This window comes from Telmatherina bonti (assembly GCF_933228915.1).
Source record: "Telmatherina bonti genome assembly, chromosome: 11".
NCBI classification, from domain to species: Eukaryota; Metazoa; Chordata; class Actinopteri; order Atheriniformes; family Telmatherinidae; genus Telmatherina; species Telmatherina bonti.
Window position 1 is genome coordinate 21,745,602 of NC_136629.1, and position 27,983 is coordinate 21,773,584.

Consider the following 27,983-nt stretch of genomic DNA (forward strand, 5'->3'; position numbering starts at 1 on the left):
ATGGTTTACATGATGTTTATGGAACTCATCTATAAAACTAATAGAAAGTACACATCGGAACCAGGCGAGTATATACGTGATTCCGAGAAGAGCGTTTGCCGAGAATTACATACCATAGAGTGAACGCGCATAGCCAAGCCACACATTACATTTTGCCCAAAGGACAATTTTATTTACTGTAAGTCACATGGTTTACCTTCAGTTAAGTACTAAATAAAGATTGTGAGATTAAGGAGTGGGCAAAGCAGAGACAGTATATTGGAGCAAACACTGAATTGACCATCCTGTCTAATTCTTGATTTGTGAAAATGGTGCTGTTCTAACTCTCCCCGCTCACCCCCATATAATAACAATGTACAATCAGTTTGATTTTAAAAATAAGCTTAGATCTTTATATAGCTATATATCTTTGTGTAAATGCATTGAATTATGCTACACTATTCTTTAGATGCTTCAAAAGCTTGTGACAAGGTTAATCATTGTAAATTATTTACCAAAATTAAGGAATGAGATGTTTGTTTATTTATTTATTTATGCAAGCTAAACGAGGTAGGAGCAGATTAAAAGGGAATAATGAACTTTTACACATGTGTTATAAAATGCATTTTAAAACCATTTTTAATGTAAATTTTTAAAGATCAATGAATAAACAGTTGTTTTGCACAATGTTCATTGTAAAAAATCTGTTTTGGATTTTTTATTTTCCTTTTGATATGACTTTTATTTTTGTATTAAGCTGGACATTATTAGCTCAAAACCGGATTTGATTAACTGATTATTGTTTATTTTAAAAATGACCAATAAAATGAATTTAAAGACGAATCTGACAAAGTTGTCTGTACCATCTTAGTAGACCCTACTCCACTATGTCTCATTGTTTTCTGCTGATTCTTTTGCATGATGAATTTTTAGGGATAAGGACATATATATATATATATATATATATATATATATATATATATATATATATATATATATATATATATATATATATATATATATATATATATACCAATAAATAAAATCAAACTCTAGCAAACAACAAAAGAAAAAAAAAGGGGGAAAAAAAGGGAAAAAAATGACAAGGGTCCTTGCTTAGCTGTGCGTGTTCATATGTTGGTCATGCAATTCTCGGCAGACATGCAGTCATGCTGTTTACATCACAGCCTTGAAAGCTCACAGCGTAGATACGGTCTGTGTGATATACTTCTATACAGTAGCTCCAAAGCTGGCCGTCGTCCGCTGTTAGACTGGTTAGGTTAGCAATAGTTGTTCAACCGGCTGGCTGGCGCACATGACCGTGGGTGTTCATAAGACACTTTAGTCAACCAGTTCCATCTGTTTAAACTATTTTTTCCGATAGTCGTTTAATTGAAATTACTTTACACATGTGAGCGTCCACCTGTTTTTTGCCACTCGGAAAGACTAAGTTAGCCAGCGTCATCGTTACAGTTGAGTGCTAGCTCCCATTAGCAAAGTGACAATTTCTGTCTTCTGTGAATCATAACAAGGTAAGTTGTTCCTCCTGAGGCAGCTCTGAATTAATGGTAACTCACGACAACCCTCTAACACTTTAATCTACAATAGCAACAGCTTGTTGGACTCGTTATTGGATAGTAAACTTAATTAATGAGTGTTGTCAGAACAATTAAAAACTAAGCACATCTCGTTACCGGGAGCGCCAGGCTGACTTATCCTCGGTACTATTTGTTCCTATCGTTTCCCGTCTGTATTCTTACTGGATTCAGGGCGTCGTTTGCAATCAATAATTCCGCCATTGTTGCAGTATTAACTATATTATTCACATTAATATCACAGCCACACCCTGAATCCATACAGACGCCAGGGTATCTTGCTTGAAAATCTGATTTGTTGTCATCGATCAAATGGCTTTACAGTTACATACAGGTTAATGGCGAAAATGTTATCCAAACAGTGGCAAAAACTATTTGAAAATGTTATTACATAGCCTATGTTGATAAATGGCCATGCATTAAGTTAGAGACAGAGGGCAAAATATGTGTTGCCATGCTATTTACAGATTGGCTGCGATGGTTAATGCTCTAAATGTTTCTGCATGTGTAGAGCTTATAAAGGGCAAAACACAAATGGGCAACCAGCAGTCAAAATAGTGTTTTCAAGAGCCATACGTGCAGTGATACTGATAAATGTTGACTGAAATCTTTCCAGAAAGAACCATCCATCTGATGTACAAGCTTAAAACCATCAGTTGCTATCAGCATTAATTTAGTTTTTCTTACTCTTATTGTTTTTACAATTCACCCTGGTGACATGCAGGGTTCACTGTGTTTGTTTATTTATTTTGGGGCAATATCTGGATTAGTAAAATACAAAGGGGAGATGTAATCCAGTGATGTTGGTTATTTGGCTTGTCCTGGACATTCAGACAGATAATCTTCCCTTAGGAATGAACCTCACTTCACAGCTGTTTCCAGTAATTTATAAACTACCAAAGCAGTTCACTATAGGCACCGATGTCTGTGAATCTGAAACTGAATCAGTCCAGACTTTCACAAAAGGTAGTCAACAAAAGTCTTCTGACTGCAGAATTTAGTTGCGGAAGTTTCTCTACTTTTGCAGACACATTTTGATTCAGTTGGTCAATCTAGCAGTAAAACTGTTTTTGGGTGTGACAGCCTTTTTGCCTCATTTCAAAAACTTTACTTCGTTCTACATCTGCTAATCCCATTGTTGAATTTTAGGAAAAATTGATAAAGATTTTAACTAAACTGCCGCATTAAACTTTTCCTCAATCAAATTTCCCCCCCTCTCGCTGAGTAATCATAATTTACCATAATACCGTGATGTGATTCATGAAATCAGACTTTTACATACTCAAAATCTGATGATGAAAACTCAACCAGCTGTCAATTATTTACAGGCTAATGCCAGTAAGGCTAATAAGAGCCAATTGACCTTGTCACCTGTTTGCATAGTTGAAAAATTCAACAAGTTTGATGTTGTGCAGCAGTTTGCTGAAAAAAAAATCACATTTTTAAGCTGGTTTTGATTTCACAAGACAAATAAGGATAACAATTGATACAAATCAGTGTTTCTATAACTCACAGTACACCCCTATTCTGCTAAACAGTTTAATATTGGGTGTAAGTCCTTTTTTTTTTTTTTTTACCTACACCAGGCACCTTTCCTACAGGGTGTGTGTATAAATATATGTCTACCTACCTACATACCTACTGACTTACTTACTTATTTACTTAACCTTTTACAGTTAATATGTGTCTGACCTTTGACTATTTAAAAGAATAATGCACACACAGCCTGAAAACAGCTGAGATAGAAATGCAGAAGGACATTCACGTGTGTAGTTTTTACCCTTTTGCTTCATAAGCATTACAGATGAAATATGTTTCTTTCTCTCTGTTTATATTCTGCTTTTGTGTTGACTACTGTTGTCTTATATGACTAGAGAAGAAACTAAACTAAATGCCAATAAACTAAGAATGAGATGTCAGTGTCAGTCAGGCATTCAAGGAACTGGTATAACAATAAGTCCATTACTACAACCGTACTAGCTAAGCAACCAAATCTCCCATTGTGATCCAGCATGAATTTCTAAACACATTTTTAAAATTTAATGCCAGTGCCTGCTAACTCTAGCAGTACTGGATATCTGTAGCACTTGATTTGTTAAGAGTGGGGGATAGGACCTAAATAACAAATAGACATGGATCAATAATAGACAACATAGTGGAATTACTAAACTTTTACATATCCCACAAGAGCCTTTGTTTATGTATAAAATGACTAAAGGTTTAAATTAAGTTACTGTCTGTCTGCAGCAAGCATAGGTTTTTATCACTTTAAATAAAGGCAGAGGAGATACACATTCCAAACACGTAAATCTGATTATAAATGAAAGCTGATTTTTGAACTTGTCCTTGAAAAATGTTCTTTTTGTTTATTAAATCTATTAATCTATTTTTGATAGCTGTGTAATCCATTTTAGGGTTAAGGGGGTGGGAGCCTAGCTGCCAGGGGGGATTTTTTTGGTTGTTGTTTGATGATTAAAGAAATTATGAAATATGTGATTCATCTCCTCGGAGATAATTGATGATGTTGCAGTCTTCCAGTGTGTCTCTGATAAGAAACAGTGTTACAGAAGGCATATGTGTGCATGCATGTTCACACTCGTGCTCCTAAGGTTGAGACTGGTCCATTTGAACCCTGAGGTCTGTATCGGGTCATTGTTCAGCGGCGGCAGCGTCTCTCTCCAGTGATGTCACAGCATTCCAGGGAGTGGATAAATGAGTTAGTGTTGGGGCAGATGAGCAGCATTGTGGATAGTACTGGTAGTAGTGGGTAGAATGGCGCAAGTATAGCAATGCAACAGGGGAAAAACTTGCTGACTATCAGTAGAACACCTGCATTACCTACCTAACCCTTTGGTCAGATAGTGTGAAATAATCAACCTTATAAATGTGATTCTTCAGATTAGTATATTTTGTCTCTAGAGCAAAAAGCAGTATTGTTGGACATCTTGTTTGCTTGCGGGGAAGCAAACAAGATATTGATTTAAAGCTTCAGGGCTGATGTGGGGGATTTTGGGTCTTTCCAAAGCTGATGTAGATGTGTCATCAGATTGGACAACCTTACCTGAGCAATATTTTTGCTTTTGGTTTTATGTTTTTGTTTAAGTTTAAAGTAGGATTTTATGATTATTTCTTGACTGAGAGTAACTCTGCCTTGGTCATCAGATATTAAAGGGGCTCTATTGTGCTATTTCTAGTTTTCTGAGCTTTCTGCAGTGTAATAGTGTTGGATACTCATCACACATATGAGCGGTGCTGTTTTTTTTATCACCTAAATGCATATTTGAGTTTTCCAGCACGCTCTACCTTCGGTTTCCACGGCAATGGAAACAATTGGTTTCAGAGAGTTTTTTTTTTTTTTTTTTTTACTTCGAAATTTTTGTGATGTCGCAGGGAAGGGGCTCAGTGATTGGTCATCTTCTCCAGGTTGTGCATGTTCACGAGAAGAAAGCCACAACCACCTTCACTGTCAGTGTAACTACTCCTAGCAGTTGACCAATCAGACGCAGCCCACAGGCAGGACATGGGGCGGAGCTTTCTCTGTTCACTGGTTCCTGGCAGAGGCTGATCTGGTAGGATCAATACAAAATTAATGAAAGGGTTTGTGAAAAATGCTTGATCATTTCTTCCCATTCCTGGACTTGCATATTAAAATAGATTAGACTGAAATGTGCGTAATAGAAAACTTTTTCCATAACTTTATGGTAAAAACTTTGTTCAAAACCCTGTTGTACACAATCCTATACTTGTCTTCTCCCCCTGCCAGATATCAGGAATCAGAAGAATATACTACTATAATTTTGACATATCACACAGTAATAAATGGTAAATATACAAAAAAAATTTTTTTTAAGTTTTTACATTTTGTTAAAGGGCCTAAATAAATAAATAAAATATACATTTTAAAAAGATTATTTGCAGAAGCTAAGAGCCTCTCAAATGAAAATAGAAAACAGCTTCCTATGTAATGCTTAACATGCTGCTTAAACTATTTTTGACAGGGCTGTGGTTGACTGCTTGTCGTCTTTTTTTTTTTTCTTTCTACTTTTAAAATGCATGATGGATTTTAACAAAATCAAATGTATAGAGGTAGGTTTGTGTGCTACATTAAAATAAAATAAAAGATCTAAAGTTTTATTGCCATGATACAGTGTCAGGCAGGTAGGTAATGAAAATAGGTTAGACTTACCTTAGTTGTTCTTAAGTTTATGTATGATAAGATTTTATGTGGTAAATTGGCTGATAGTGTTGCTCACTCGAATTAGAAATGCCTAATTATTGTCTGAATAGCTACCTTACACCTTAGTGGTTTCTTTTTCCCAGACCAAAGTAGTTTTACTTAAATTGATTTCTAAGTTTACTATCTATCAATAACTCATAATATATAATGGTCATAAATATTGGAATATAAATTTTCTAATACTTTAAAAGGTTATGTTTCCATCATGTTGTTGTGCATTGGGTGACAACAAGAGTAGAGTTTGATATTAATAACAGAAAAGCCAGACTCAGTACAAAAGATAGCATCTTTATGAACTTTATTTTCTGAATATATGACTCATCCTTTTCATATCTCGGCTTCCATTTTTGTGATTGCATTGGGTTTGTTCCCACACATACATCCAACAATATGACCAAAATGGAGAATTAATACTTCTATGTACTTAACAAATGTCTTTTCTTCACAGCTTTTCAACATGCTGCAGTGACTGATGCACATAGTGCTGATATTAATAATGACCATGCAGGAGGTGGAAGGATGCTCCAATGAAGAGCTCTGCTCAACAGTATATGACAATTCTACAAAGGACTACTGCTATTCAGCTCGAATACCCAGCACAGTACTCCAGGGATTGCCTTTCGGTGGTGTGCCCACTGTCCTTGCTCTTGATTTTATGTGTTTTTTGGTAAGTATTTCTCTTAAGTGCGTGTGAAACCCAAAGCAATTGTGCTGAATTCTAAATCTTCCAGTGAACTGCGAGGCCTTTAAATGTTGACTTTTCAAGGTACACTGCCAGGATGGCTTTAAGAAAATGCTGATTGACTCAAAGCAGTTATGTAACTTTTGTATTTTGGGTCTCAAACGTAAATAAAGGCCCTAGAAGTGTTAACAGGCACTGTTTGTTCTGTACTTCTAGGTGCTCCTGTTTGTTTTCTCCATCTTGAGAAAAGGGGCATGGGATTATGGGCGCCTTGCACTGGTGACTGAAGCTGACAGGTAATACATGAACAACAGTATCACATACATACTCTCTAAGTCAATTCTGGTCATTCTGCCAATGCTTAAGCTTGTTACATACGCCACGAGAAGCAAGAACTTTTTTTCTTGTTCTCAAGGCTCCGAGAAGAAAATGATGTCATTTTGTTCTCGCGAACGCGTTTGAAGACAGTTCTTGACCCATTGGGCTGGCAGAACTTTTTTCTTGCTGGGCTCCAAGAAGTATCGTGTGATTGGTCGGGTACTCCGGGAGTATGGGGTACCGGACCCCCTTGTACGAGCTGTCCGGTCCCTGTACGACAGGTGTCAGAGCTTGGTCCGCATTGCCGGTAGTAAGTCGGATTCGTTTCCGGTGAGGGTTGGACTCCGCCAAGGCTGCCCTTTATCACCGATTCTGTTCATAACTTATATGGACAGAATTTCTAGGCGCAGCCGAGGGGTTGAGGGGATCCGACTTGGTGGCCTCAGGATTGGGTCCCTGCTTTTTGCGGATGACGTGGTCCTGTTGGCTTCATCTGGTCGTGATCTCCAGCTCTCGCTTGAGCGATTCGCGGCCGAGTGTGAAGCGGCTGGGATGCGAATCAGCACCTCAAAATCTGAGACCATGGTCCTCAGCCGGAATAGGGTGGATTGCCCTCTCCGGGTTGGGAGTGAGGTCCTGCCTCAAGTGGAGGAGTTTAAATATCTCGGGGTCTTGTTCACGAGTGAGGGAAGGATGGAGCGTGAGATCGACAGACGGATCGGTGCGGCGTCTGCAGTAATGCGGGCTCTGCGCCGGTCTGTCGTGGTGAAGAAGGAGCTGAGCCAGAAGGCGAAGCTCTCGATTTATCAGTCGATCTACGTTCCTACCCTCACCTATGGTCATGAGCTGTGGGTCGTGACCGAAAGAACGAGATCTCGTATACAGGCGGCTGAAATGAGTTTCCTCCGCAGGGTGGCCGGGCTCTCCCTTAGAGATAGGGTGAGGAGCTCGGTCATCCAGGAGGGGCTCAGAGTAGAGCCGCTGCTCCTTCGCATCGAGAGGAACCAGTTGAGGTGGCTCGGGCATCTGGTCAGGATGCCTCCTGGACGCCTCCCTGGTGAGGTGTTCCGGGCACGTCCCTCAGGGAGGAGACCCCGGGGAAGACCCAGGACACGCTGGAGGGATTACATCTCTCGGCTGGCCTGGGAACGCCTCGGGATCCCCCCCGCAGAGTTGGCAAATGTGGCTGGGGAGAGGGAAGTCTGGGCTTCCCTGCTTAGGCTGCTGCCCCCGCGACCCGACCCCGGATAAGCGGCAGAAGATGGATGGATGGATGGATGGTCGGACATTTGAGGTGGGCGTCGTTAACACAGAAAAGCATGAAGCGGAGTTGTTGCTTCCGTGTTTGTTGCTTCCGTGTTATTACTGTTGAAGGTAAAACGGATTGTTTTGATAAAACAGCTGATGGAGGTGGCGAGAAAGTACAAACATTTTTACATGTGGCATTAAAACACTTGGACCCGCCCCGCCGCGTGCACGACCCGTCCTGCCATGGACAAAGTTGCTCGTTAAATATGAAACTAGAAAAGCACTCGGAGAGCGGAAACCTCCGCCAAGCACAATGTTAAAGAATCCTTTTAAAACATTCCTGGATCAAAACGGTGATCTGGATCACCACCAAAATTTAATCAGTTCTTCATTTTTACATTTCCAAAAACTCTTGAAATTTTTATAAAAATCCGTCCTTAACCTTTTAATTTATATTGAGCAAAAAGACGCCGGTAAAAACATAACCTCCTCAGCGGAGGTAACAACCGGGTTCATTGCACATAAAAGCAGACATCGCCCCCCACAGTGACCCCTCCCTGCTGCAGACGTGCTTCTCATGGAGTATGTACGGACCTGACGAACAAGACGTTTTTTCTTGTTCTTGCAGCCTCGAGAACAAGAACTCAGTTCTTGCTTCTCATGGAGTATGTAACACGCTTTAGGGAATTTTGCCAACAGCATTTACTGCCATTACTGACACAGCAAAGATCCTTTTTACGTTTGAAAATACAAACTACATCTAGTAGCTTTTTTAATTTGAAGAATAAAAAATTACTTCTAATCTATGACTTAATCCTAGATAAGATCACATAGGGATGTGCAGAGAACTCAGACTGGCGTTGATGTGCATCTGTTGAGTTCAACTGGCCTTTTGGAAAATAGAGTAACATCAGCCGATGGAAGTGGCCAGTAATGTATCCTGGCTGCGTTCCACTGACTGTGATCCGAAATGGACAGTGAATGTATATTTAATTTCTATTGGGACATGTAAGAACTCAGAAGTCATTAAATTAATTTCTGTTTAATATGGTAAAAATCATTGTAGTCAGTTTTGTCTTTTTGGTGAAACATTTCTATGAAATGTTTTTAAAATGTGAATTCCATGGTTTCTGTAGCATTAAAGGGAGTATAACTAATGGAAGCCATCAATAAAAGCTAAACTATTACCTTTATCATAGACGCCACTGTCAACTTAGAATTTCATGGTCTTTTTTTGTAATTCTAACTTCTTTTTACCTGATAAATCACCAACTTGATGTTCAATGTGAACCAGTGTGTTATGTCATACAATGCAATGCAATTTTCTTTATTTATTTAAATTAATAAACAGTTTGTTAGCAGCTCTACAATTATAAACTGTATAAAATGTGTTTGTTTCTTGTACTTGTGGACACAGATTGCTTGGATTGCCTGGTTACAAATGGCACTTTGGTGTTCAATCAACTTCAGAAATTTGACCCATCTCCAACACAATTATGCTGTTGGGCCTGTCTTTTCCACAGTTTCCCCATATTATAGTGCTTGTTCATCCTTTCATTTCGCTTCTTGTGTGTGAAACTTTTTAATTTTTTTAGCTTTGTAACCACAATGGCAGTCTAATCAGGATTTTGTGCTGCTGAAAGCAGACATAAATATAGACACATTTCCACAAAATTGTTCTTCAGCTTTTCCTGAGTGACTAGTGCTTAATTATTTCTACCATGAATAGTGCATGGTACCTTCTAGCTGTTCAGTACTGTTGTTATAAGGGTTGCATTTACTTTTCAAACAAAAGTAGACCTCACAAGTTTGATACTTTTGTCAGAAAGTCAGTGTCTGCTCATGTTATGGTCTCTTGATTCATGAGTTGAGGTCAGATTTAGTTGTTCTGGCTAACAGGGGGAGGGGTTGCATATTATTAGGAGCTAATGCCAATTAAAGAGACTCCTCAGATTGATTTCCTTGAATGCAGACAAACTTTAAAGTTTTTCTGCATTCAAGCCACATGTAATGCATCTCATCAGATGATGACAACTAGCAGATATATTTGGATAATTTGAAACTAATGTCGGTACACTGATTGAATGATGGGGATAGTTGTGGAGACATCTGTGAACAAGGACTAAACGCACCGTTCTTTACAGCCTGCCTCATAATGAGGATAAAACATGAGAGCTGATCGAGTTAGCAACAGATCACACTTCTTCAACAGTGAACTCTGGAATAGCTTGACACAGTGTGTACCTACATCCCCTTGCTGTGATTGTGTGATGTTGCAGCTTCACTATTTTTGCAGCTGTATGTGAGGAGGGAATGGGGTTACAGCATGGAGGGAGGATGGGAGGGAGTTAGCCACTTTTGTAACAGACAGAAAATATAGTTTGTCTTATTTCACGCTGTTTACTTGTTGCAAAAGATTTTTAAATTCTATTAAATAGTCTTTTACCCTATAAATTTAAACAATAGAAAAAGTGGTTTACATTTTAACTTTGAGCCACATAAGTCATTAGACAGAGCTAATATTAGCGTAATTGACAGAAATGTATTTATATGAACAGGCATGTGCACCAGATTGAAGAAATTGTTCAGTTAGTTTACTTGTGGTCAGCTGTGCTTCTCTGAATTTTCTTCTAGCCTTTTGTTACAGTCGAGCCGTTTCCTCTAAACTAAACTAGATATTTTATTTGTATACTTTTCATCAGAAGAATGGATCAACGGTACAGCCGTCTGGATGATCAGGAATAGTATGTTATCTCACCGTATCATAGACTCGCTGTCTTTTCTTCCCTTCTTTCCCCTCTCTGTGATTAACCTAACTCACAATTCTTATCCATTCTACTCAGGCAGTAGTGGGTTTCAATCTCTGTCATTCTTGATGGTTTGCATATTCTCTTCCTTCAGGCAAGCTGCAAACCATTCTCACTCTCCTTGTCACTCTTGTACTTCTGCCATTGGGCCTCCCTGTCCTCTTTCACTGTCCTAATCAGATCTGTGTGTGCTAATCTGTGTATTGACCTCTTTTTATAAAGCACAAACTTCTCCTGTGTGAGCGCACCGCATGAGCCACACATACAGGATGCTTGCGAGGAGAGGTAATACTTCTCTGATCTGTGGTTGCTCATAGACAAGCCCTTACCTGGTACACCTAGAGCAGGGGTGGGGTTGGCCCTCATCCTGAAAGTTTTCAATGTCACACCAGATTCAAATGAATCACTGTGCAGATCTTGTTCAGCTGTTGATCCATTTTATATGAATCAGAGAATCATGGAAAACCTACAGGATTCCTCAAGGACCAGGGTTCCCCACTCCTGACCCAGAATGTGTCTTGTTAGCTAGCTTTGAGATGAGCTATTGCTGCCTCTTCGAGGAATGTGGAAGAGGAGGACTGATTATTCCAGCCTCAGGCTTTCTCATTTCACCCTCTTAGAGTTCATTGAACCCTGAGTGACGTCATACTTTCATGTAGGATTGGGATCTAAAGCAATTTCAACTGAGCCTAGGCCCTCTTCATATTTTACTGTTGTGTTTAAATTGAGCTACCAGGACCCCCCCAGTGGGATGCAACCAAATATATGAACAAATAATAATGGCTTGATTTTGTATTAATTCTTAAGAGAACCTTTGGCTCCGTTGGTATGCACTCCATAAATCTACCTCTCGGTCATCACTGGGTTTCTGTCGCTTCCTCTGTGTTTGCTCTTTTTATAGAACCTTGTCATGTTTTTTATTCCAACCTTTCCCTCGGCAATGCTTGTTTACTCAACCTGTGTAAAGTCTTAACTCTTAATGCAACATGAAATGGCTGGGGAGATTCCTTCTGTGGTATACTGGTTAAGCTGCCCAAATCCTGTTGGTTGCTCACATGGTGAAAGCAAGAGTGAATCTCTTCAGTTAATTTCAGGGCATGTATTTGTGTGTGTTATGTGCTGTTGTCTCTTCCACATTGAAGGTAAAGCCACTGTCCCGGGACACAGAACTAACAAACCTGTGTTGTGTGGCCGGGTAGCTATGTATTATTGTGCAAATATTATGTGTTTTTTTCCCCCCTTTTTTTGCTTACAGTGTAGCTTCTGCTCTGCCATCGGACACACGTGAACGCTATGAGCGTCTCGCCTCAGTTTCAAGCTCAGTGGACTTAGACCAAAGAGACAATGTATGTATGCTATGGTTTTTAAAACAAAACATGCTTTTCTTGCCTATAAATAAAGGTTAAAACATCCAAGTTCGACACACTTTTTTTTTTAGGGCTTCTGTTCCTGGCTAACTGCGATCTTCCGCATCAAGTAAGTCAGCCTCCTCACAACATGTTGGAAATGAGCTGCTGTACCACTGATCAGACAGCACTTTTGATGTTTGTGTAATTGAGTTGCTCTAAAATGGTCTCTGCTTTATTCTTTCTGAAGGGATGATGAGATAAGGGAGAAGTGTGGTGAAGATGCAGTACATTACTTGTCCTTTCAGCGGCACATCATTGGCCTGTTGGTGGTAGTAGGCGTGCTCTCTGTGGGCATCATCTTGCCTGTTAACTTCTCAGGAAACCTGCTAGGTGAGCTGTTTTGAGCTTACATCAATAAATGTTTGTGCTTTATTAAAATTCTAACATTTTTTTTCCAAAGTTTGTTTAAATAAAAATAATAACATGATTTGTATAGCACTTATCAGACAAAAGTCATTTAAATTGCTTAAAACAAAACAAACAGGTGCAACATTTACGTATAGAGAAACAAAGCAAGTTACAACAAAAATAAGAGCATGTCAGGGTGCTAAAAACTAAAAGCAGTATGTCTATGCAGGTAAAGCGTTTAGTTAATCATTTACTAAGTGATGCCACATTATCACTTTAAATGTTTTTTTTGTTAATTTTTTCATGCTTTATCTTTTATCTGTCATTCCTGTCAAATTTCTTGAAATACTTTCTGCAGTGTCATATAAGACATGTACACATTGTATGACCTCAAGCCATACGATTTTATGATAAATAAATTAATGGTAAATAAAATAAATTGCAAATAAACTTTATTGTAATAAATCATATATTATAAATGCAAAATTTCAGATTTTCTTTGACCTCTTATGACTTCTCTTGTTACGTCAGTGCTGTCCTTCAGATGAATATTGTAAACTAGCAGAAGCAGCAGAAGAATTTTTGTATAATTTAATTGGCGCAAGAATATTTGTGGGATAAACCGAATGTAAATTAGTTGTTTTCTCCAATTCTATTGGAGCTGCATGTGAACTAAAATCCTGGCCAAAAAAGAGTGATAATTGTAAAGAAGAATAACAAGTCTTAAGGATGCAGTAAAGAATGAGCAGATACAGTTGTGCTCATATTTATTCATACCCTTTCATTAAAGAAGGAAAAAAAACAGCTGCCTGTAAAATAAGCTGAAATTGACTAAAGTAATAATAAATAAAAATTTTATGGAAAATCATTACATTATTTTCTAATTCTGGTTCAATAGAAATATTTTTTTTCAAAAAGCAAACAAATAAGATAATTTATTACATATTACATCACTCAAAGAAATATTTTGTTGAACAATCCTTTAATGTTTCTGTTACAGTCAGGTGTTTTCTGTTCCTCTTAGTCAGATTTCTGCACCTGTTGACAAGTATTTTGTCCCACTGTTTAACAGAAAAGTTCTCTAAGTTCTCTTGTTCAAGACACAATTTGTTTGTTTGTTTGTTTTCTTTCTTTCTTCAACTCAATTAAATGAAAAAACAGTGTCTTATATTACTAAATAATAATTTTGCAAATTTTTAGTTATCGTTCCTTTTTTAAGTCTCCAGTTATTTGAGTGACTGTTGTAAATTCAGCCTTTTCTTTAATGAAAGGGGATGAATACATATGAGCACAGCTGTAGTTGTCTTGCACTGACAGTGCAAAACAAATGCAGTATGTTGTCAGAATTATTTGAGGAGAAAAAAAACCATCCATCTTAAAGTACAATTATGCAGATCGGCTTTAAATCTATATGTTAGTTATGTTTATGTTATGTTTCAGTGGAACTGACTGTCCTGTTCATTTTTTTTCTTCAGAAAACAATGCCTATAGTTTTGGGCGGACCACTATCGCAAATCTGGATGCAAAGTGAGTAATACTTATGTGTGTTTATGTGTTAGGCATAAACTGTAATGCAGAGCTATATATATATATATATATATATATATATATATATATATATATATACATACACACACACATATATGAAGTTTTTTTGTACCATTGCTACAGCCTAAATATGTCTTACAATTTCTTTCATGCTACTAGAAATCCGCTTTTATGGCTGCACACCATTTTTGCATTTCTGTACCTGTTACTGACAGTGTACAGTATGAGACGGCACACGTCCAAGATGCACTACAAGGAAGATGATCTGGTATGGTTTCATAAAAGGGCTTTCTAAAAAAAAAATGTGAATGTGCTACTGTTGGTCTGTATCTTGTTGATGATAACCTCCTTTCTGTCTTTCCATTCCCATGTAGGTGAAACGCACTTTATTTATCTGTGGAATGTACAAAGATGCAAAGGAAACTGAGATAAAGGAACACTTTGAGTAAGCATCCTCATGCGTATTTTTCACCAAAGCCCCTTTCTCTGCAGCTGTAGTAAGATGTACTACATTAAGATGTATGACAGCTATGCCATTTCCTGTTAAACAGCTGTCTTATCCTGTTCCTTATGGCTGGGATGAGACTGTTCCATTTGTTTTGTTTCCATGTTTCCATGATTGTTTCCAGATTTTTATTTCTTAATTAATTTAATTGACCTGGTTTGATCTCCCGGCACCGTTTGTATCAGGCAGTTTTTTAAAAAAAAATTTATTTATTTATTTTTTGGTGGGGGGAGGGGTTGAAAGGTGTGGGCTTAGGACTGCAGACTGGTCCACCTAATTTATAAGAGATTGAAAGTGACTTTGTAGGAGTCAAAGCAGTGAGTGAGTTTATTTTGTGGCATGTCATCCATCTACACTGGGATTGCAATCTGGATCCACAGAGTATTTCTCCTGATTTGTAGAGTATACAGCTAAAGAAAATCAGTATTTTAAGTCCACAGACTTGGTGTATTCACTCACCAACAGCAAACCTTTGCGTTGGCAATGAAAGATTAGCTTTGGCTCACTCATGTATTTTTCATGTATTCTTGTTTTGGTGCCATGTCTGTTGGAAAGCACAAAGTGGAGTTTCTTGTCACTTTTCTTTTTGACATAGAAAAATGGGACTGAAATAGATGTTAACGAAATGTGGATTTATTTTGTGACTGGACTAAACTGAAGGTCTTATTTTAAATTTTTGAATGGCTGACCAGACTGAACTGAATTACGTTTTTTGTTTTGGTTTTTTTGTTTGGTTTTTTTTGCTCATTGAAATATTTGGGACTCATTTATTATCAGGCTAGTTAAGTGTTCTGTTGCTTGTATTGTTATTCAGGAGAGAGATCTGGCTGGCACTCCATGTCAAAATTAAGAGACCTAAAACACCTGAGCTAAACTGTCACAAGACAATGGCCAGTCTATATGTATAATTGTCCTTAATAGAAGTCAGATGACAATAATCAAGCAAGTCATGTGTCAGGATGGTCTAAAACTAACGATGGGTGTTTGACTCAGCTAAATCACATTAACCTAAATTTCTTTCTGTGCTGCAAAAAATATTTCACACTCGAAGGCATTTCTGAGTGAAAAAAGATAGTTGTAATTTTAAATGCTTATATTTTATGGACAGATTTTCTATGAAAACTGTAATGAATTGCTTTGTGAACAAGGTATGCATTTTTTTTTTAATACGTTTTTTTTTTTTTTTTTTAAATCTTCCTCTAAATTTATAGGCAGGCATATGAAAACTGCTCTGTACGTGAAGCTCGCGTCTGCTACAACGTGGCCAGGCTCATGTATCTCAACTCTGAAAGGTACCAATAAGAGTCTGTTTGTCTATTTGATGCTTTTTTTAAGGGGGTGAAGCTTCTTTGTTCTGGAGGAGTCTTGTTTTAAACTTTTTTTTTTTCCCTTTTATTTTAATGCAGGAAGAAGGCAGAGCGCAGCAAGAAATTTTATACTGACTTGAAGGTAAAGGAGGGCACTCCTACCATGATTAACCCAAAGCCTTGTGGACACCTTTGTTGTTGCATCATTAAAGGATGTGAACAGGTGAGAGAGACATGCTGAAAATAATCCATGCGCAACACTTTCCTAATACTTTTTTATTAGATTTTACTTGAAATGTTCTGAGCGAATCAAATCCAATCTAGTTTCTTTCTAAGTAAAATTTAAAACAAAGCATTGTTCCAAAGTGCTGCACAATATTAGCAAAAGCTTAATGTAGAATTCATTGAAAAAATATGTAGCATACACAGTAAAAGATAAAGACTAAATAAGACTAAATATGTATGTACACACCTATACATCACTGCACACATGCAACATAAGTGCACACAGAACAAAACAGTTATGAATTAGAAAAAACTGTAAACAAATGGGTTTTTAAAAGACATTTGAAATGGACAACGAAGAGGCCTGCCTGACATTTAGAGGCAACTTGTTGCATTGTCTCACTACCACTGCAAAGACCAGATTGCCTCTAAGCTTGAGGTTTGTCAAAAGTACAAACAAGGTGAGCTTCTCAGCAGACCTTGGTGGCTGAGGAGGGACATAAGGCTGAAGCAGTTTTGACATGTTAGGGTGGAGCAAGGTCATTCTGACATCAGTAAGCTAAAAGAAGGATTTTTTCTCCTTTTTTTTTTTTTTTTTTTTGTTGGCCCTCTCTGCTGGTCTTATGTGGGTAGACTGCAGCTTTTGTCACATTATCTAGATAGTGTAGATTCAGGTAACATTCTGAGAGACTTGAATGTAAGGATCACAGCTTTGAGAGCTCTATGAGGAAACATGGCCTGGCATTAGTGATGCTGGTGTAAACTTCATGGTGCCAACATTTCTAGTTGGCGTGACATCTCCAGGTAGACAATAGTCTGGGTCCTCTACATCTGTGATATCAGATCCTGAGTTCATCCCATCCATCCAGGATCATTTGTTGGGCATGTGCTCAGGAATCTGTGGAGGAAATTTAATCCTTTTATATCATTTCTTTTTGTTACTACTTGATCAATTCACAACTTAATTAATCAAAGACACCCAACTGAGAAAACCAAGTTAAGCCATTGTCTCTGCTCGATCAAATTACAACTTGGAGTTAATCAAAGACACCAAAATATAGTGAACCATTGTTTGTGCCTCTATGTACCTTTGTAACAAATACACATCTCCTGTAATCAATAAAAGAGTGAGCTTCTGTCCGGTGAGCAGAGTCCTCATTCAGATCCCTTGTGGATCTATATGGCAGCTCTCCTTATGCAAAAGTCTTAATAAATTTCAATTTAGAGACTCATGATTAACTTGATCTTTTTCCACAAATAATCCTTGCTGGCCTCCTACAAGCTGTGATACTTGAGATGAGAAACATAAAAAGGACAATGTTTGAAAAGCACACAAAACTATAAATCAGTATGAAGCTATGTAAGTAAATTTCTGTGCATTTATATGTTAGTAAATGCACAGACATGCATGTGCAGGCCCACACACACAACACACATATCATTGAATAAGCAATGATCATATAATAGGCTACCAAACAAGTTAGCTTTTATTACAAGGAAGTTAAAAATGTAGTGAGAGCCTCACATGTAGCTACCTTACTACACTAGCTAACATTAAGCTACTAACACTACTTTATAGTTAGCTAACTAGTGCCATCTAGTTAGAGTATAATATAATAACAAAAAAGTCACAGATGTGGTTGTGAAATAGGTTCATTAATGAAGATAATACCTATATGTATGTTGCTGTAGAAAAATGGCCTCCTAGGTGGTGAGACTGCTGCCATCAGATGTGTAGGTGAAACAACAAATGCATACTGTCAGTAAGAGTAGATAAGAATCAAACGTTCCTATGAGATTCCTTAGGAAATGCTTTGAATCATTGTTGACCCTGCTTATGGAAAAGTGGGGCAGTGACACAAACGCTGCCATTTCTTACAATTGTCACAAAAGTGTTTTTTGAGGAATACAGGGAATATGAATGTATTAAAAACTTAGTTTTAAAGATTTGGAAAAACAACATCCATTTTTCCCCCACGTATGCATCTAAGGGTTAAAAGTAATTTAACTATGGCTTATCAGTACAACGGACATATTGATCAAAATCACCAACAAATAAGACATTTCTGCCAGGAAGTCACCAGGCCCGTTTATGAAAATATTTTTGTAATAGGTGATCTATAATGACTGCGTAGGGTACTGTCTGCTTGCAACCTAACTCAAATAACATCAATTCAAAGCTATAAAAAGACTGTAGCTGCTGTCGTTTGGTTTAAAAAATTAGCTTCAAAACTGGACAAATAAGGGCAAGATAAAAATTAAAGTGGGAAGTCGAGGTGAAAGGCTTGGGAGATTAATGTGGGAGGTGGAGCCACATTTGGTGCTGACCATCAGTCACGTCTACACAAGTTTGCTCACTAGCAGTGAGCAAAGAACTTCCTAGTAAGTTAAGATGGATTCCATATGGTGAAAAAAGTGAGGGCTTATTCCAAAACACATTAAAATAGTCTGTAAATCCTATATCAAGACTTGGGTTCAGTCCAGATTCAGCACAATCATGTCTAGCAATGCAGGATTTACAGTCGTCCAAGTCGATACCAAGACATCAGGCCTTTGTAGCACAAGTAGCCCATTTTTGAAAGTAGCTATATCAGGGGTCTCCAACTCTGGTCCTCATGAGCTACCATCCTGCCGGTTTTCCCATTTCCCTGATATAACCCACTTGATTCAAATGAAAAGGATTGCCTACAACTTGTTGTCATCTTCTGCATCTGCCTGTTAATGAGTCATTGGTTTGAGTCCGGTGTAGCAGGGAAACACTAAAACCTGCAGGATGGTAGCTCACGAGGACCGGAAATAGGGACCCCTGAACTAGATTTTCTTCCAGAATAACCAAACATGCCCTGGTCTCAGTTCCATCTGCCATCTATCATCCATCAATAGTAGTAGATAGGGGTGGGAAAATTGAATTGGAAAATTGAATGTTAAAAAATCTATTGTTTTTTTTTTTAATAAATAAAAATAGTCCATCATAAAATTTGTCATTTTTCTTGTTTTTATTGATCTTTTTACTTGTCTTCTTGGGCATTATAGCTACAGAATGATGGTCTAGCTACTGTGTTGTTTTCTTCCTAATTGAAATCAGGAAAAATGCAAATGCAAAAAAGAGTTTTGTACATTTGTTTTTGTTTTGTTTTGTTTTTAATCTACAAAAATCAGTAATATCGAAAGATTGTTAGAATTGCAATTTAAATCAAATCGCCACCCAAAAAAATCGGAATCGAATCGGGACAGAAGCATATCGTCACAGCCCTAGTAGTAGAGTTTGAGATTGGAGCCTGCAAAAGGCCACAAGGGGCTACAATTGGAGTTTGCAGGCTTGACATAAACTTGGATTGGGCAAAAGCGACCAGTATGAAGGCATTAATAAGCTTTTCTTAATCCTGGATTTTCTTCTATAGCTAACAAATGCTGTCATCAAGTTAAGATTACGACAACTTGTATTTCGTAAATGTTTTTGGTTTTTTTTAAGTTTCTAGAGGAGGGGTGCCCAAAGTCGGTCTTCGAGGGCAACAGTCCTGCAGGTTTTCAATGAATCCCAGTTCCACAACACCTGGCTGGTTGCAAATATTTTTGCAACATTGCTATGCATTTTATGTAAAATACATGCCATTTTATAGCATGTATTATGTTACATGCCATAGGGCTGCTTGTACTCAACGTTGTTTGGCTGTGACTCGTATCACATTCATTGTTGCATTCCTAACATGAAGCTATGCCAGCTGTTGGTTTATATTTAGTGGTAATATCATGTGTTGGGATACATTGCAGCTGTTTAAAAAAAAAAAAAAAAGTTATTATAAATATGACAGCTGTGTAAATGAGGAAATTACTGGATTCCTGCTGATTAATTCAGCAGCCACAGTTTTTCTTATAAACACTAATTAAAATAAAATCCCCATATGTTGTTTGAGCGCACTGTTTGTTTATTTTTCTCTTTTAAAGCACCAGCATGTTAGAATTAGTCCCATCTAGTGGTGTGCTAATTGAATGCAAACAACTGAGTAGTCAAAATCTTGCATAAGCTCAAGTGTCCCGTCAGGTGATGAGGTACAGAATGATACATAGTTCTGTTTTGTTATCAGTAATTTACAACCATGTCCCCTATGTATTTGGTAACAAGCTACTGGTAATAGGTAATGTCATTGTGTGAAATTGTGTGAGTAGAGGGAGGACATACGGCTGAAAGAAGCCCACAGTCACCTTCTGGTATGACTTCTTTGAAGAGTGACGGCAACTGAAAACTGATGTGACAGAACTTTTCCACTATAGACTAACTAACAAATTAGCCGTCTATGCAGTTTTATATAGAAAGTAACTGTAAATTATCCGACTCAAACAGGAGGATAAAGTAGCTGCTGGACTACCTGCCCTGTTTCTAACATAATGAAATAATAAACTTCAATATTAGACTGAACAAACTTACATGTCCACCAGAAAGTGTCAACCCTTGTGTCAGTTCTGAAGTTCCTTTATTATTATTATTATTATTATTATTATTATTATTATTATTATTATTATTATTATTATTTAGAATAAAGCAGCTTTATTTATTTTTTCATTCTTCATAGGAAGAGGCCATGATCTATTACAGCAGGTTGGAAGAAAAACTGAAGGAGGACTTCAGGAAGGAGAGAGAGAAGGTTAACAGTCAACCTTTAGGGATGGCCTTTGTCACCTTCCAGAATGAGGCCATTACTGCCAAGTGAGTATATTAATTATGTAAAAATAGTGGAATGTGTGTTTGTTTCTTTTCTTCTTCTTTTTTTTTTTTTTTTTTTTTTAAACAAATTAATTTGTCCTCTGCTGACTGTAAAATCTATTCTTTGTGTGGATCAATGTCTCTTTTCAGAATTTTAAAGGACTTTAATGCTTGCAAGTGTCAGGGCTGTCTCTGCCATCGTGAGCCAAAAAGCTCACAGTTCAGCTCCAAGCTCCAAACACATAACTGGACTGTCAGCTATTCTCCGGATCCACAAAATGTCTACTGGTAAGAGCAGGTGTTGAAAACAAAGGGTACATTTTGATCAAATAAGAGGAGTGCAGTCACATTATTGTCAATTTGTATTGATCTTACTGTCAAATAATAAGAGTCAAATCACTGGACTTCAGCCCATTTAGGAAAGAGTCTGTTATGTCAGGCAACATAATGTTTTTTTTAAACTGCAGTATCAGTTTACTGGCCAGCTGTGTCCATAACTGCAGGCGTTATAACCTTTTTCCCAACAGGGAGCATCTGTCAATGGGAGGATTCTCCTGGTGGGCCCGCTGCTTCATCATCAACTGTGTCCTCTTCCTTCTCCTATTCTTCCTCACCACCCCAGCTATCATCATCTCCACTATGGACAAGTTTAATGTCACAAAACCCGTGGAGTACCTTAATGTAAGCATTACATTTGAAATCTTATTAGTTTCATATCATGCATCAGTTACATGGTTACTGGATGTTTACTGGACGTCTTGAAAACATCACCAGTGTGTGCCCATTTCTCTCTTATGCCCCCGAATGTAGAACAGCCTTCCAGAGATTTTCAGAGCTCCAGGGACTACTGATGTTTTTAAGAAAAGGCTAAAGACTATCTTTTAACTTAGCTTATAGTTGGATTCTTATAAGATTTTGTCCCAAGTGTTGTTTTTCTTTTTTTATTTTGATTATACTGAAGTGTAAATTGTTTTTATTAACTCTTATATATTTTGTTTTCATTTATTTTATCACAAACTCTTTGACTTTTATTTTTGTTTCTTTTATCTGATTACTTGTTTTTTTCCCCATTTTATTTCAATTTGTTTTTACTTTTGCATCCAGCCATTTCCTTCCTTCACTTATATAGCTTTATCAGCCTCGTCTATGGGGTCGTAGCTGTAGTGGCTGCCAAGGTCTGGGTGGCTGCATTGGTCTTGCACTACATGTGACAGTGGTGTGGACCCGTACCCACCCTGGCCTAAGCGGTTCTTGTGGTGATCCCCTCTATGGCCATGGGTAGACTGGCTTGTGGTGTGAATGGATCCCAAATATATTGTTTCCTCACAGCAGCATCAAGCCAGATGTTTTTATTCACTTGATACTTTTATACCTACATTCAGTTAAGAGACATTATTATTGGATGGGACAATATGATAGAGTTAGAGAAATGTACATGTGATTTTGTGTAAAGGAAATAAGGTGTATATTTTTTAAATTGCTCTTATTTACTCTGTTGTGTTAAGGCTTTTTGTATGTATAATTAGGTTTTTTCTTTTGTGTTTTTTTAAGCCCTTTGTGTTGCTTTGTGCACAAAAGGAGCTTTAGAAATAAAATTTGATTTGTTTTGAAAAGACTTTGACAGCATTTATGTCCAATCCATAACAAAGCTCTTGGGTTTTATTTTTAATACGAATATCTCCACATCTCTTTGATCTGTCCTCCAGAATCCAATCATCACCCAGTTCTTCCCCACCCTCCTTCTGTGGTCTTTCTCTGCTCTACTTCCTACCATCGTCTATTACTCTGCCTTCTTTGAAGCCCACTGGACCCGGTAATGACGACATTTTCTCCTTTTATCAGTTCTGCTGTCTTCAGTCCTAATTACGTTAAACAAGTTTGAGTCTGCTGCATTTGTGTAATCGTTTTGTTTTTTTTGTTTTGGGGTTTTTTTTGTTTTTGTTTTTTTCGGTCATACAGGTCAAGAGAGAACAGGACTACAATGCTTAAATGCTACACTTTCTTGATCTTTATGGTCCTCCTGCTGCCCTCCTTAGGACTCAGCAGGTATAACATATTGTCTTTTTTTCTACCTTGCAACTCCATGAAATGTAACATTGTCCTTATATAATGTATTCGTAAAACTACCTTTTTTTAAACTGCATGACTTTATTTCTTTGTATTTTTGCAGTTTGGATCTTTTCTTTCGGTGGCTTTTTGACAGAGAATTCTTATCACAGGCTAAAGTGAGATTTGAGTAAGTACCAGGCCGCTGAAGAGGTTTTAGTAGGATTGTATTCAGCCCAGATGAAAAACATTAACATCGAACAAACTCTGTTCAATCTTATCTACTTTTAAGACCAAGCTAAGGACTCAGCTCCTTAAGAAGCACTTCAACACTTAGTTTAAATTTGCTATTTTGGGGGAGAAGTTGGAGATCGTGGTCCAGTTCATTGCAACAAATCAGCACTGAATAAGTTGCACAAGACGATAATTTGGGATCTATTGTTTTTGTATTTTAACAAAGGGACTATTGCAGGGTGGGAAGGGAACCAAAAGAAAAAATTTGCTGCCTGTAGTACTACATGTGTCCAACTGGACTCACAGCAGTCTGACTAGCCTTATCTATGATGTCATGTACTGTTTTATTTCTTGCTTGTGTTGTTCTCATTCTCAGATTTAAGTCGCTTTGGATGAAAGCGTCCGCTAAATTACTGTAGAATAGAATAAAACATTATATATTTAAGCAGTGAGAATATTTTTTTAAAACATATATCTATTTTTTTCTGTAATGATGATTTTTAAGAGTCTGTATTGATTCCTCGCTGATGGTCTGATATTTTGCTCTATAGGTGTGTTTTCCTCCCTGACAATGGAGCTTTTTTTGTGAACTATGTCATTGCATCCGCGTTCATTGGAAACCCGATGGATTTGCTGAGGATCCCTGGTTTACTGATGTATATGATCCGCCTCTGCCTGGCTCGCTCTGCAGCTGAGCGGAAAAATGTTAAAAGGGTCAGTGTTAACCCCATGCAGGTCCTTATGAAGAACTGCTTAAGACTTTAGTTTAACAGTGTCTAGTGATCTAGTGTATGAGCATCTTTTTTTTTTTTTTTTTTTTAGTTAAATAGGAAACCAGTTCAATCAATGGTTCCAGGAAGGTAACAGTGTAACGAGAATGTGCATGTATTATTGATTTAATGCTGAGTTGGACCAGCATCTTCCTCTTGGCCATTCAGAGTTGTACTGAAATGACAATCTAATTAACTTATTTATAAATCAACTGAAAAAGATGCACTCATTGTTCAAGTAATTATTGAATCAGGTCAGTTAATTTGTATCATCCCAGACCGTTTTTTGTGTAGTTCATGAAGTTCATAAAGTCACTGCTAATACATCTTGAGAATCTTAAATCTCCACCTTGAGCAGTCAGTAGTTGTTAAAGTGATGGTACTTTTTATGGTTGAATGACCTGTCAAAGAAAATATTGTAAATCAGTACTGAAAACAGTTTTGTCTTTTTTTTCTTTTTTTTGGCTCTTTAGCACCAAGCCTACGAGTTCCAGTTTGGTGCAGCTTATGCCTGGATGATGTGTGTCTTCACTGTGGCCATGACATACAGCATCACCTGCCCAATCATTGTCCCCTTTGGTGAGTTCTGCTGTTAATGCCCCTGCTAAGTCAGTCTTGTTTTACATCAACATTATGCACTGATTAAATGACTGCAGGAGAAGCAAACATAGGGCAAGCAGCATAGAGTGGTTCTGTTCTTTATCCAGAGACTTATCAATAAGACTTATTAGATTAGCTGTGCTGATTTCCTCGTCTCTCTCTTTCTGGTGCAGGGCTGATGTACATGTTACTTAAACATCTAGTAGATCGATACAACATGTACTATGCCTATCTGCCATCCAAATTGGACAAAAAAATCCATTCTGGAGCTGTCAACCAAGTGGTGGCTGCTCCTATCCTTTGTCTATTTTGGCTCCTGTTTTTTTCCACTGTTCGTTCGGGTAAGCTGCCAGCTCCATCTACTGGACATTATTGGGGGCTACACTCGCCCAAATATTCCTAGTGTTTATCCCACCATTCTTTATAATCATAATTTAGGACAAAAAAAAAGAACTAAATATATTTTTGTTTTATTTCCCTCAGGATTAAGCGCTGCAACATCCATATTTACCTTTGTGGTTTTAATCATCACAATCATCATTTGCCTCTCTCATGTCTGCTTTGGCCACTTCAAGTATCTCAGTGCTCACAACTACAAGGTTACATTACTTTTAAAATGTTATTTTCTTATTCTGCTAGAATTTCACACAGTCATTTGCTCAGACTTGTTCTGTCTTCTGTACCAGATCGACACAGAGGGAATCGATGTTATGGACAGTGGACACCCAGTGTGCTCCTCTACTGTCACAAGCGCAGCAGTAAGTTTTTCAGTCATTTTTATTTGATGTCTAACAAGATCTGCTTATCAGACCTAAACATTTTGCTTTATTTCATATTCTCCCCTACAGCAAATGTACATCGCTCAAGTACTTCAAGATCAAAATTCAGAGGAGGCTGGATCAGGCAGCAGCGAGGATGACGGCCAGGGGTCCTCGCAGGACGAGGAAATAATCAATGTTGACAATGGCCTGAGTGGCGACTTCCAGTCGGCTGAAGACAGCCTTATAGATAATGAGATGCTGCCGGAAAATGGAAAATATAAACAAAAGAATAAAACTTGAAATTTAACTTGATGAGTGCACTGAAAATGTGAATATAATATGGAACTGAACTGAGTTCTCCAAAGCATCTCATCCTCCATCGAAGGACTTTATACTAACACAAGCTCTCTGTCTACTAAGGATTAAATAGATTGTCTCTCAAGGACATTATCTTCTTTGGGTCTCATGAAATCACCTCTTCTGTGTACCTGCAATGGGAATGTACTCTGACAAAACATGGGCAACAGCACACTTTTGCCCCAACAGTTGTGGCACACCCCAAGTCGCTGCACATGGATCGATTAAGGAGACACTAATGAACCAACTGAAGTTTCTTGCCTTTCCTTGTAAGGGGAATGATGTTCTGTGTATTTCTTTAACATTGTTGCACTTGAATGAAAGAACCTGTAAGCTCGAGTTTCACAAAGGTACTGCAGTATGGCATGCAAAGCATTGAAGGGTTCCTAAACACCACCCAAACTCCCCAATCCTTTGCCAGCAACTCTGTCTGCACTATATGCTCCTATGAATAAGCAGCTTATAATAGACAAGTACAGGAGAGGAGATTCCACATCGACATACAGCTTAGTCTCTGCAAATGTGATGGTCCTCTGTGGTTCTTTCCTAGAAGCCTTTTAAGAAAAGTAAAAACACAACAAAACCATTTGCTAATAACACTCCTGTGAGCTTTGACACTACGTGAGTGCAAAACTATGGATTTGTAATGAAAGCTTTTTTGACTATTTATTTGAAGGCATGGATTTGGAAAAAAAAAAAAAAGCTATCCAGCTTAATATTCCCCTAAACTGGAAAAAAGATAATTTGTTTCTTTCATGTTTTGGCACACTACACTGTTAAAAGTCTCTTAATGTCATTCAGCCTTTGAGCCTTTGTTGAGATTGCTGGTGGTCTGATGCTGCAGCAGCTGCCTGAAAAAGGGGACATTTTTACACAACTACTGAAGGTGTACTGGACGTCAAGAGCTTGTGGATTTATGCAGTTTCCCACTTGTCAGTACTGAATACATAAGTATAGATTGTTTAACTCAAATTGAGTCCTTTTTGGAAAAACATATCGAATATTTGCTTCACAGAAGAGTTAAGTTGTTATAGTTGATCAGTGAATAAGTTCCAGATCTGTTTATCCTCCAAACCTGTCTTTGTCAAGAATAGAGTAAAATCAGGAATGTTTTGATTTAGCTGCTTTTTGAGTTACGAGTTCTGTAGATCCACCATCATATCAGCCCACTGATTTAATGATGGCCTTCACACAGCCACCATTATAACAGAAGGCATATATGTACTCCACTTCAAGCACATGAAATACTTAGTATATTCCTGGTGTGCCAAACTCAAAAAGAGCCAGCTTCTTTATGACCAACTAACATACAAACACCAAATAAGTTCTAAATATGAAATGCTGTGCCCTCATTGTTAGGATCGCACTCAGAATTCCTCTAATTTCCTGTGGTACTAACTTATTTTCAGCCTTAGTCAAAACACTGCCCCTCTAACCACACAGCATTTTTGTAGAGCAATGCAAAGCACCACTACTGTTTGTCACTGTTGACCAATTATTAGTATTATTGAACATTTTAATAAACTATATTTCTTCCTGAATCACTGTAGAAGAAAATGCACTAATCTTTCTGTCACTTGTATGATTGACAAAGAAGTGTGTGCCCTTGTGGGTACAACTGCAAGAAAAAACTGGAACTACAGCAGTTCCCATTAGCACCATGCAAGAATGTCATAGTCCGAACAAGAGAATTGTTTGACAACAATGTGTCTGGTGCTCCTCTCGTCATGATTACGTGATTTTTTTTTATTTTTTTTTTTTTATACCTCTTTACTTTTATACCTCTGAGATGTCTGTAAATCTGAATGTGTCTTGTGAAACTATCAGAAACTGTCGAACCCTGAGGGAGAAGCTAAAATCTGAGTTTTTCTTTAACAACTGGTTCTGGTTAGATGATTGTGGCCTCAGTAAAAGCGCGACTGCTGCATTGAAACAGCTTTGAATGGTTCTTTCTCTAACAAGGAATTTAGTCTTTTTTTTTTTTTTTTACTGTATAAACAGAGTAACTGGTGTCCTGTATAATGTCATGGCATTTCTTTTGAGTATATTTGATATTTGCAGTTGTCAGTGAGTTATCAGCAATTTCAGATAGTCTTTTCCAAGCCGCTGAGATGTTTTTTTTTTCTTGTAGATTATTGTCATTAACTCTGTATAAACAGCTGGGAGTTACTGGAAGCTAATGCATCATTTTCTCAGCTACCAAGCTAACACATGCGACCAGATTGTATTCAGAAAGGTTGCTATAATGTTTCGGCAACTCAAAACTGCTCAGCTAGAATGTGTTTTTGTGTGCTGTCTTATTTTT

At 37.7% G+C, this 27,983-nt stretch overlaps 1 protein-coding gene across 2 annotated transcripts; it reads left to right on the forward strand.

Annotated features, from left to right (window-relative positions):
* Positions 1-1,273: 1,273 nt before the first annotated feature.
* On the forward strand, positions 1,274-27,969 carry LOC306762220 (CSC1-like protein 2). 2 transcript variants are annotated; one of them, XM_079248647.1, is made up of 24 exons: positions 1,274-1,511; positions 6,260-6,478; positions 6,710-6,789; positions 10,762-10,803; positions 12,122-12,212; positions 12,305-12,342; positions 12,463-12,605; positions 14,099-14,150; positions 14,331-14,439; positions 14,546-14,616; positions 15,888-15,968; positions 16,083-16,206; positions 20,780-20,913; positions 21,061-21,198; positions 21,438-21,591; positions 22,617-22,723; positions 22,870-22,956; positions 23,081-23,146; positions 23,742-23,904; positions 24,434-24,539; positions 24,734-24,901; positions 25,044-25,159; positions 25,247-25,318; positions 25,409-27,969. In XM_079248647.1, exons 2-24 carry the CDS (start codon positions 6,284-6,286, stop codon positions 25,619-25,621), a joined length of 2,550 nt encoding a protein of 849 aa, XP_079104773.1. In that variant the 5' UTR covers positions 1,274-1,511; positions 6,260-6,283; the 3' UTR covers positions 25,622-27,969. The 2 variants fall into 2 exon arrangements, with proteins under 2 accessions (XP_079104773.1, XP_079104774.1); XM_079248648.1 differs by lacking the exon at positions 10,762-10,803.
* The last annotated feature ends 14 nt before the right edge of the window (positions 27,970-27,983 follow it).